The 12,469-nt window shown below is 22.6% G+C and overlaps 2 protein-coding genes across 2 annotated transcripts; one reads left to right on the forward strand and one right to left on the reverse strand.

Moving 5' to 3' along the window:
- Positions 1–39: 39 nt before the first annotated feature.
- Positions 40–7,800, reverse strand: PY17X_1248800 (uncharacterized protein; the record flags this gene model as incomplete). The annotated part of the gene is made up of 1 exon (XM_723931.1): positions 40–7,800. The coding sequence occupies one exon, from the start codon at positions 7,798–7,800 to the stop codon at positions 40–42; it is 7,761 nt and encodes a 2,586-aa protein (XP_729024.1).
- Positions 7,801–9,592: 1,792 nt separating this feature from the next.
- On the forward strand, positions 9,593–11,572 carry PY17X_1248900 (SURF1 domain-containing protein, putative; the record flags this gene model as incomplete). Its single annotated transcript, XM_723134.2, has 1 exon — positions 9,593–11,572. The coding sequence occupies one exon, from the start codon at positions 9,593–9,595 to the stop codon at positions 11,570–11,572; it is 1,980 nt and encodes a 659-aa protein (XP_728227.2).
- Between the last annotated feature and the right edge of the window lie 897 nt (positions 11,573–12,469).

Here is a 12,469-nt window from a genome sequence, read left to right on the forward strand (position 1 = left end):
AAAAAAATATACATATGTATACTCATTAAAAATAAATAGTTAAAATATTTTGAAAGATTTCTTTTCAGTATCTTCAGCTGGGGCCTTTTGAGTTTTTTTAACTATAGTAAAGTTTTGCTTTTTGCTGAGAACTGCTCCTTTTTTTTCATTTTCCAATTGTTTTTCTTTTTTCTTAAGTTCTTTTAAAGCATTTTCATTAATTGTTTTTCTATTAAATTCAACAGATTGAACAAATTTCCAAAGTTCTTTAAACAAATCTTGTATTTGTACATTAGCTACTTCTTTTTCTTTATAACCTAAATATAATGCAATATCTTTGAATACCGAAAGTGTTTGATTATAAAATTGGTCGAGTTCTTCAATTTTTGGTTCTACACTATAATAAAATTCATTAAGTGCATCATATAATGGATCTTCTGGATTTTTTTTAGCCAATTCTATAACATTTTTAATTTTTGTCGAACCCATTTTTAATTTTTGTAAAAGGGAATCAATTATTTGTTTATCTGTTCTGACTACATTTTCAATACATCTTAATTCATCAATGATTTGCAATGTTTCTGGGCTTTTTTCATAAATAACTTCACATATATATTGCATAAGTGTTTTAACAGGTTTAGTACTTGATCTTATATCATTTAATTTAGCTAATGTTGTTAATTTAAATCCGAAAGCATTACCTCTTTGTGGATCACCATAATTTAATGTATTACCTACATTTAAGATGGTAAATAAAATAGTAAAAAGTTTTGTTGATCCTTTTATTGCTTCACATGATTCTAATATATTTTCTAATGGATTTAAAGTATTTTCATAATTTTCTTTAAATGCTAAAGCAAAATAGTGAGATTCTAATCTTTGTTTTAATAAAGGTACCCCTGTTAATGCTGCTATATATTGTTCAGGTTTATCAACTAAATTTAAATCACCATTAGAGCAAATGTATTCTTTAACAATTTCAAATTCTTCTGGTGTTGGTACATATTGCATTAATACTTCTGTATTATCTATATTAAGTATACTCGGATTTAAATTCATAATTGCATCTCTTATTTCTTTAAATGTGTAATTATTAAATTTCGATAAAGCAATGGACATATTATATTCTCTTTTTGAATCTGGCAATAATTGTATAACTTTTGGTTTTTTAATTTTTAACTCGGTTCCACCTTCTTTTTTAGCAACAATTTTTGTGAAACATTTTTCAACGCTTTCTTTTTCTATTTCAATTTTGGTTATTAAATTTTTTTTATCTTCAAATAGTGTTCCTGGTATATCATTTTCAAATAAAGCTTCCCAGAAAAATCTTTTTGTTTTTCCATCATCCTTTGCTTGATTTTTTTTAATACTAAATTTACTTTTTCCAACAACAGCCCCACCTTGGGCGCCTTTTGGAGGCCCTTTCATAAATTTTGGAGCTCCTTTTTTTCCTCCTTTTCCTTTTGGTGTTGTTTTTGGTGTCGTTTTTGGTGCTTCCTTTTTTATTGAAGCACTTTTTGCCTTTTCTACTGATTTTTGATTTTCTGTAACCTCAGTTTTTTCAATTTTATATGATTTTTTTAGCATTTCTAAATCAATGCCAGATAAAAGATTTAAACCTGGTATAGAAGGCATTGCATCTGTAGAATTTGTTGTGAGCCCTAATTCTTTTAATCCTTCTCCTGTTAAAAGTTTTGTTTCTTTTTCTATCAATTTTTTCCTATCATCAATAGAAACTTCCAATTCTTTATGAAGTAAACCAATTTTCTTAATTGTTTCTTCTTCGATAGAAGATTTAGCTAAAGAGAAGGAAGTTAAATCTAATTGCCAAGGTACAATTGCTAAAACAGTTTTTTCGTCATTTAATAAATGCACAGTTGGTAAAGTACCGAAAATATCATCTGGTTCAGATCCAATTTTACAATATTTCACTTTTCGTAATATATCAAATGGCAATACATCATTTATTTGTTTTATTACTTTTGTTTGTTGATTTTTATCACTAGTATTAGTAGTAGATGGGGCACCATTTTGGCTACTTTTTGGCGCATTTGGAACAGTATTTTCATTTTCCTTACTGGCTTTGTTTAATGGAATTTTTGGAACTATTTTTTTTATCACTAATTTTTTCAGAGTAACTACTGTATTATTATTTTTTACCAAAGTAGGTGTATTTTTGGAGGATATTGAACTTTTCTCTTCATTTTGCGTATCTTTTTCAATTTTTTTAATGTCAGATTCTTCAGATTGCGATGTGTCATCTTTTTTTGTATCTGAATCTTGCACTTTTTCAAGTTTTTCTTTTTCAAGTTTTTCTTTATCATTTTGTTCTTTTTCAAGTTTTTCTTTATCATTTTGTTCTTTTTCAAGTTTTTCTTTATCATTTTGTTCTTTATCATTTTGTTCTTTAACATTTTCTTCCTTAACATTTTGTTCCTTAACATGTTTTTCTTTAACATGTTTTCCTTTAACAAATTTTCCTTTAACATTTTTTTCTTTTACACTTGAACCATCATTATCTCCCTTTTCATAATTCTGTGATGGATTTTTCATGATGAGATGAATTTTTTTTCCATATTTTTCGTCATTATTTTTTTCAATAGAGTTATTTTTATTAATCAACTCATTTTTGGAGGTATTTATTTTTTTCAAAGCTAAAAATTTAGATTTTATATTTAATCTCGGTTTCTGCATACCATGAATTGATTCAGTTACTAATTTATTTTTATTTTTTTTTGATAGTACATAATGATCTTTTAAAACAGTATTATAGGATCCATTTAATTTATGACCGTTTATATTTGTTATTAAAACGTTATTAGAAAAACTATTTAACAACGACGCATCTTTATCATGTCTATTAATTTGATTATGAGTGTCATCTATAACACATTCAGAATTATTTATTATTTTGTTTTTTTTTCTTTTATTATAGCGTTCTTTTTTATTTTTTAAAAAAAATGAAAACATATTTAAAATTTTGTTTCTTTTACCCTTTGGTACATCGTTTTTTTTTTTTCCCCCCCTTTCCTCATTTTTATAATCATAATTATTATCACTATTAAAATAGTTACTATCGATATGATTGCTTTTCTTTTTAGGGGTTTCCTCTTTTTTAATTTGGTTAGTACCATTAGAATTTGAAAAATAAGATATATCGCATTCCATTAAACTGTTATTTATACTACGATTATTTTTTGTATTATTGGCTATATTCTTATAAGATTCTACTTTTTTCTTCTTTTTTTCAGTTATTAAATTATTTTTATTATTATGCACACTGTTTATATTTGTTTTTTTATCATGGTATGAAATATCATTACTAGAAAATATCGTATCGAATTCGTTATCTAATTGAGTAAAACGATTTGATGAAATTTTATTATTTTTATTTTCGCGTGTATTTTCAATATTTATACCATCCATCGGTATATTAATGCTTTTATTTTCGACATAATCACTTTTATTTTCGACATAATCACTTTTATTTTCGGCATAGTCACTTTTATTTTCATCAATCATAGAAATTGATTCATACTTATTAGTTATTAAATTTGAATCCAATTCTTCTATTGAATTATTTCTTAAGAATAAAACATCTGTATCTGCATCAATAGTATTATCAACATCACAAACAACAGAACTATTATTACTTTTATCATCAGTATTTTTTGTTTTTTGTGTGTTTCTTTGAATATTACTATTTATGAGTGGTTGATCAAAATGTGCTTGATTATTATTTTGTTCATAAATATATTTTTTTTGTAATTTATTAAAAATATTATATTTATCATGATTTTTATCATATATATTTGAGTCCATATTTAAATCATTAATAACTTTATGTTTATAGCTATGCAAATGATTATTACTTTCCTGGGGATTTGTTATTTCTATAGCTTGGTCATCAATTTTTGAATCTTCCATAATTATATGATTGTAAAATTCTTCATTTTCACTTAGTATAAATTCATCATAATTTTTATTTAGTTTATTATTAGTTTCACGATAAAAGGATATATTTTGAGACGATTGAGAATTTGATATAGTATCTTTACTTTTATTATTAAATATATTTGTGTTATTTGAATGCATAGATGGCAAGGATGGTTGACGAGATATGGATGAAGATTGTTTATTTTCTATTTGTTCATCAATATTGTTTGAATTATCCAAAGTTTGCTCGGTAATTGAGTAGGTATTATTTTCAGAAGATTCTGCATATACTTCACCATCAGTTATATCACTATCAGATAAAATATTTTCATTTTTTAATGAATTATCATTTTTATTTAAGTCAAATTTAAATAAAATGTCATTAATATTTACATTTTTAATGTTGTTTAATGTTTCTTTTATATGACTTTTATTATTCTCATTATTGTTTTGTTTTGGTATTGATTCATATTGATTATTAATGTTTTTTGTATTATAATTATTTTCATGTATTGATTTTTTGTAAGGTTTATTATTTCGTATTATCATATTATCACCGATTTTATTTTTGTAAAAAGAAGATAATTTTTCTTTTTCATTATATATTTCAATGTGTGTATTATTTATATCATTTTTTATGTGTTTAGAAAAATTATCTTCTCCATTATTATATCTACCACGATTACCTGAAACCAAACTAAAATCATTGCTAGAATAATCGTTAGATGATAAGTTATTGTTGAAAATTTTATGCAAATCAATGTCATAATCTTTATCTCCATTAGATGAAGAACTATCATCACTGCTTTCTGATTCTGTAATATTACTGTTGCTATCGCTACTACTATTATTGGTAATGTTTTCAGAATATCGTGCATTAATATTTGGATTTTTATCATTATAATTTTTATTTTTTTTTCCAGTTCTTGTTGTGGAATTCATAAATTTATCTTTTTTGTATTCCCTATAACTAGCAACAGTTTCGCTTTCATCCTCCAAAAATGATAATTTATTCGAATGAGTATTTTTCGTTTTTTTTGAATCGTTTTCATAATATATTTCTCTCTTCAAGTTATCAATGTCATATTGTTCTAATTTGTTAATATTATTTTCGATATCCATTTTAATATTATAATCTATTGACGATTTTAAAACGGGCTCTTTATTTAATTTAATATCTTTGGTAGAGATCTCTAATTGATCATTATCACCATCTACATTATTATGATCGATTAATTTTAATTTTTCGTTACTTCTAAAAAATAAGTTATTAAATTTACTATTTTTTTTAGGCATATATTTATTTTTTGAAAACACTGATGATTTATTACCATTGGTTTGTTTTAATATATGTATTTTATTAAATTTCTTTGTTTTTAGTTGTGCTTTTTTATCTTTGTTTAGCCCGAGTGTTTTAAATGGTATAGTTTTTTTTTCTTTTTGAAATTGTTTAAGTGATAATGATGGATCGATTTGTTTTGATTTTGTTTTTTTGATTTCAATTACTGATTTTTCATTCCTTATATTTTCTTTTAAAATGACATTGGATGTACTTTTCTTTTCAAGGTTTTTTAATTCACTAGCAATTTCGATGTCCTGTTTGTCATTTTTTAAAATATTAATAGATGAATTGCTTACAATAGATGTATTTAATTTTGTAGTTTTTAAATTAGATGATGAACTTCGGCTTTTACTTTTATTATCAAAAAATTCATCTTTGTTAGTAGAAATAATCTTATTTTCGTTTGAACTCACAATACGAGAATTTTTTGCCACCGAATATTTATTCTTTTTATTTAAATTTAACTTATCGATTAAATATAAATCATTATCACGATTATATCTATGAAAATAATATGGATCATCTAAAATAATACAATGATAAATAGCAGGATTTGGTACATATAATGGTGTATCATAAAATCCAAGCATAAGTTGATTATTTTCATCTAAAATAGGTATAAACATATTAAATTCTTGACCCATATTTTCATATTTACTAAATACATTTCCCTTTGGATCTACAAAAGGTTCTTTAACATTCCATTCATTTAATAAAGTTTTTGCATCTTCATTACATACCATAATAGGTTGATCCTTATTTAATTTCACATAACCTTTTTCTATTAATGGTACATTAACAACTGGTAAAACTTTTCTTTTATATATAATAGCTTTTTGAAAATTTTTACATTCAGAAAATTTAATTAATTTTTTATCTACTAAATTTGTTTCAACAAAGGGTAAAATGTAAGTAGAAGGAATTAATGTATTCCTCCAAGAATCTCCATATAATGATTTAATTCTATTAATAGATGAAATTGGGAAATAAGAACTTTTTAGTATTTCAAATTCTTTATTAGATTTCATATGTTTATATGCATCAATGCTTGAATAACTTAAATCGTTATATTTAAAATTTCCATCTCTTGATATAATTTTTCTTTTATCAATAAAATTATTATGAGATATATTAGTTGGTTTAATTAAAACCTTTTCATTCATAAGATTTTCAATTAAATTAGGATCTAAATCAGATTTATTTAAAATATTATTATTTTTCACTTGTTCATTAAATTTATTCCAGTATGTATGATTGTTAGTTTTTTTATCCATTATATTATCATTAATATTTATTATGTTATTGTTTAAATTTTGGTTATTTGGCATTTGGTCTTGATTTTTATTAGCTTCTTTTTTAACATCATTTTCTAAATCTTCAATTAATTTTAAAACAATTGTTGTGTTAATATCTTGAGGACCATAATATGTTTTGTAAAAATTATAAACTTCTTTATATAATTGCAGTGATATTTTAAAGTTATTAAGTTGATGCATAATAATAGCAAAAGAAAACAAAATATTTTGAACTTGAATAGTTTGTCGTGTTTTATGTATTCGCATTCTCATATCGACGGCTATTAAATACTTGTGTAAAGCATTTAAAGGATTTCCAGAAAGTCTTAATAATAATCCCAAATTACAATAACAATCTGCGATGATTTCATTTGGGGTTTCAGAGTTGTAATCTCCAAAAATTTTTTTTCTTATGTTTAAAATTTGTTCACATAAAGGTATAGCCTTTTCATAGTGTCTTACTTTAATATAATAAGAGCATACATCATTTAATGCATCACTATAATTTAAACTATCAGAATTAAAAATTTTTTCTACAACATATAAATATTTTAAAAAATAATTTTCTGCTTCTTCATTTTGTTTATATTGGCTTAATAAATCAGAAAAAATATAAAGCAAATTTGATAAGACTTGTATTTCACATACTATATATGGTTCTTCAAAATGTGCATCTATATTTTTAGATTTATTAATTTCGGTAGGTTGGCCATTTAACAATTCTTTTTTGTGTGTATATAATAATGTATTGTCAATTAAAAATTTTAATTCATTTAAATACTTTTTGCCTTCTTCATATTTTTCTATTAATACATAACATTTACATATTAAAATTAATTCTGTACTCATATCACCAGTTATATAAAAACCAAAATATTTCGAGTAATATTTTTTTGCTATCATATAAGAATGAATAGCTTGGATTAAACAATCTGAATATTTTTTATCATTGTAATTGTTAATAGCAAATAGTCTTAAATCATTTCGTATATTTTGTATTTCAGTATAAGTAATAGAATAATTAAAAGTTTCCATATTTTGTAATATAAAAACAGCTTCTTTTACTTTTATTTGCTCATCGTTCATTGTTGAAGAATCCTCAAATCTTATATTTTTTATCTTAGTATCCTTTTCATTTCGGCTACTTGTTAATCTCAGTTCATTTTTTGTAATCATGCTTAGCGTATCTACATTTTTTTCATTTTCAATGTCGTTGATGTTTGCTATTGTTATTTTTTTGATTTCCATCTTATGATATTTTGCAGGAAAATTTGATTATATAATAATTAGGGGATATATATCGTAATATCCCGAAACAAAATGAAAAAATGAAATGAATATACTAATGAGATATTAAGTAATAATATACTTATATTATGGAATGTGTAACAAAGGTGCAAACTATGCAACTTTAATATAAAACTTAAAGAACTTTTTATTGATAAAAAGTTTACATTATGAATGAAGATTTGCTTTCATTTTTTTCAAATATTGGAAACATGGAAACAAATAGTTTGCAAAACATGTGCATAAATCTTCATGTAGGAAAAAATTATATATATCCTTATTTACAAAAATGTGTCAAATAAATGAGTAAACAGATATTAATATGGGATGATACGGAAATGCACATTTCCCAAAAAAATACATAAATATGTAAAACAGGTAATTGCAAAATATGCATCAATATTAAAAACTGTGAATTGTCTGAAAGGAAAATTATAAAAAAAATGGGTATACGAAAAAAAGGAAATACAGAAAAAATAGAAAATACCAAACAAATAGATAATATTAAAAAATACCAAACAAATAGGTGATACCAAAAAAAATAGAAAATATCAAATAAATAGAAAATACTAAAAAAAACTGGAAATACCATAAAAAACGAAACTGCATAATTTTTTTTAATATGAAGATATAAAAATCATAAATACAAATTGATATCTTTTAAAAAAAAATTAACAAAATTATATATTTATACTCACAAAAATATACCTGAATTTTTCAAATGATACAAAATTAATATATTCATATTGTCTAAAAATTAATGCATTATGCATGTCACATTTATTTTATATTATATTTATAAGGTATTTTAAATTAATTTTTTTACAAAAAAATATATATAATAAAATAAAGAAAAATATAATTAAATACGTCCTTTTTTCCTATAATATGCAACCATCAATTTATATTTTATAAAAAGCTAATATTTATTTCCTTTGTTGAATAATAGTTAATACTATATGTTTTGTACTGAAATTTATTTTTTAACATTCCTCCATAAATATTATACAAAAAATTAAAAGTGCTAATATAAAAAATGCAGCATGTTATATATGCTTGATGTTAATTTTGTTATTATTTTTTTTCTTAATAAGGGAATTAATACTTAAAATATAAATTAACAAATAAATAGCACAATTATAGCATTCATATTATGAATTAAATATATAAGTTCTTTGCGAAACAATAAGTATATTTTTTTCTTTTTTGTGGGATATAATTTTTGAAGGATTTTCAAATAAAATTATAATGTAAATATTATTATTTTTTCCTTTATAATACGATATACATATATATTATGTTTTATGAATTTCGGCATTCACTGCAACTGTATATAGTATACTTTTGTTTATATTAAATATTTAAGTATTTTTTATATTAATTTTTTTTATTACGATTTTTATGTATTATACCAACTTTTCATGATGAAAAGGTTCCCATTTTTCTTTAATGATATAGGAGGTAAAATAATTGAAGAGAAAATAAAATCAATCTTGTTACGAAGCGAAACATTCCATAGGTTTTCACTAAAAACATACGAAATGTATAATGAGTTGAAGAATAAATTGAACTGTATTGCAAAAAAATAACATGAATTTTATTGTGTGTTTTAATTAAAGCAAAAAAAATGGTATAAATATTGCACAATTGTGTATGTATTATATATAGATGATATACAAGTTTATATGTGTGCGTGTGAATTTTGTTATAAACTTGAATACTAATTGTATATTTGAAAAAGCCCTTATATATAATGCCATTTTTAAATAATATACAAAATGTAAGGAAATTCGCTTTTCAGTTAAATGACACGATTTTTTTGTGCAAACTAAAGGGGTATCACACTGATGTATTTTATAATACGTCGTCAATCTTTTTTAATACAAATAACTTAAAAAAAAGGTATTTGAGTACATTAAAAAATAAAAGAAATAAAAAAAAGTTATCATTATTTTCAAAATGTATAAAACGTGAGCACGATACAAAAGTAGGAAATATAATAAATTTGAGAAAGAGAAAATGGGGGCGTCCTTATAAAGTTCATATAGATTTGTTAAATGAAGAAATAAAATGTATAGAAAAAAAAATTAATGAGAGAAACTTAATTAAAAATGACACTGGAGACATATCTCTAACACAATTTAAATATCCAAGTCAAAAACTTTATAAAGCAAAGGAAGAAGAAATAAAATTAATAAGAAAAAGTGAGGGGCAATACTATTTACCATTAGAATGTGAAAATAGTACTATTGTAAGAATTATTAATATAAAGAATAAAATATCGTCACCCATATTACGGTGTGTACGTAATAGTAAATTTGGATTGAGAGAAAAGGAAAAAAGGTTTTTTTTTTTTTATTCATCCTTTATTTGTTCCTTTTTTTTTTTAATGGGTGTATGGCAATATAAAAAAGTTAACAAAAAGAGATTTTTAATTAATTATATATTAGGTAACATAAACAAGCCAATTATAGATATTAATGACTCCGATTTTCCATGGTTTCATGATTATTTGATGTTAAAAGAAAAAATTGAAGAATTAAATAAGGATTTGGAATTATATGAAAAAGAAAATGAATCAAAAATAAATAATGATATAACCCAAGCAATTGCGAGTGTTTTTGAATTTTGGGAAAAAGTGAAAACATTTTGGAAGGAGGAATTTAAAAAGAAGGAAAGCAAAAGCAACAATCAAAACAATAATAATGACTCTATTAATGGTGCTAAAAATGAACAAAATGAAGATAATTTATATAATAATATAAATGAAAATGATACAGACCTATTAACTATTGATTTTGAAAATATAAAAAATATCCATGATTGGATTATTCGAATAAGAAATGAAAATTTTTTTTCCAGATTTATTAAAAGAAAAATAATGAAAAATAATATAACTGAAGAAGAGTTGAAAAAGCTAGCTATAGAAAAGTATAAATATAGAAAGGTACAGTTAACAGGAGTATTAGATACAAGTAACAATTTTTATATAGGGCCTAAATTTCATGAGCATAACAAAAAAAAAAAATATTATTATGTTATTTGCCCATTATTTTTAAAAGATGGAAAATGCATATTAGTGAATCGAGGGTTAATAGCACAAGAAATACTAAAGGAAAATATAAGTGAAAATCCTAAAATTGTTACAATTAGAGGAATATTAGATCCAGGTGAATTATATGAATGTTCTTTTAAAAAATTTAAAATTATTTCAAACAAAAATGGATATGGAAATTATTTTTATTATTATGATATTGAAAATATTTGTAAAAATGCTAATATCTTAAATTTTGAAGGATCTAACTATTTCATTGCAAACATATATGATATATTAGTACACGAAGATTACCATAATGATATAATAAAGAGCCGATATTCAAATAAAGGTAACAGTGATAATATTAAAGATAAAAATAAAATAAAAGAATTAAATGATAGTTTAAAGGAATTAAATAATATTAGTATTGATGATATGGATAGAGAAACGCAAGAAAGGATAAAACGTTTTTTGAAAAACAATAACAGTCAAACTGAAAAAAAATCTGCTATAAAAAGGGCAAAACCTTTTAGATATGATGATCATTTTATACATAAGAAAAAAAAAGAATACTTAAATTTTTATGCTGATGAAAGAACACATTTTAATTATGCATGCCAATGGTTTATGTTTTCAATTGTTTTTTCAACCATATCTATATTTAAATTTATTCAGTTTAAAAGATGGATATTTTAGCCTTTTAAAAATAAAATACAGTATTTGATAATGAAAGTCAAAAATGGATATAATAATATCACAAATGTGGATTATTTTGTTATTAATGCGAGCTTATATAAGACTAAAATATTATTATTGCTTAAATATATAAAAATACAAAATAAAATGGTAATATATTTATAATAATTACAACATATATATTATTATTTTGTTTTTACCGAGCCTATAATACTTAATAGGATTTACAGTAATGTAATTCAAGTACCATCGAAGTTTTATTAATTAATTTTTTTTATTTCTTAGTTTTCATATTTTTTTTGTTCACTCTTTATGATTTAAACTGATAAGTTTTCATAAAGAAATCATTATGTATTTAATTATAATTTCCATATTTTTTAAATATAAACATTTTTTATTGCATTAAAAAATATAACTTTTTTTTTAATTATGTTTTAATAACGAAAGCATTAAAATTATAGCATATAAATTAGCTCTATTATGTCTAAGCAATATGCGTTGAAATGTTAATGGAATTTATAAGTGTGTTAAAATGAATAAAAAGAGAGAATCTGCAAAGGATTGTGAAATATTATGAACAGTTAGCATGAAAAAGTGCAAATGAAATAAAGCATAGAAATATTACTTCTAATAATAATAATGATAATGATAATATTATCAGCAAATGTGATGAAGTAAATACATAGTTAATACACGATTTTTAGTATACCATGTGCCATGGATAATTTTACGAAAACAAAATATATTAATTTATGGTAAATGTGTTAATTATATTTTTATTAATTGAAATATATATACTATATTACATACAAAGAAAATAAAAAATGTAATAAGAGCACTTGTGTAGGCAAACGTTGTAAAAAAACAATTTTAAGAGATATATATAGGATATATATG

This window comes from Plasmodium yoelii (assembly GCF_900002385.2).
Source record: "Plasmodium yoelii strain 17X genome assembly, chromosome: 12".
NCBI lineage: Eukaryota > Apicomplexa > Aconoidasida > Haemosporida > Plasmodiidae > Plasmodium > Plasmodium yoelii.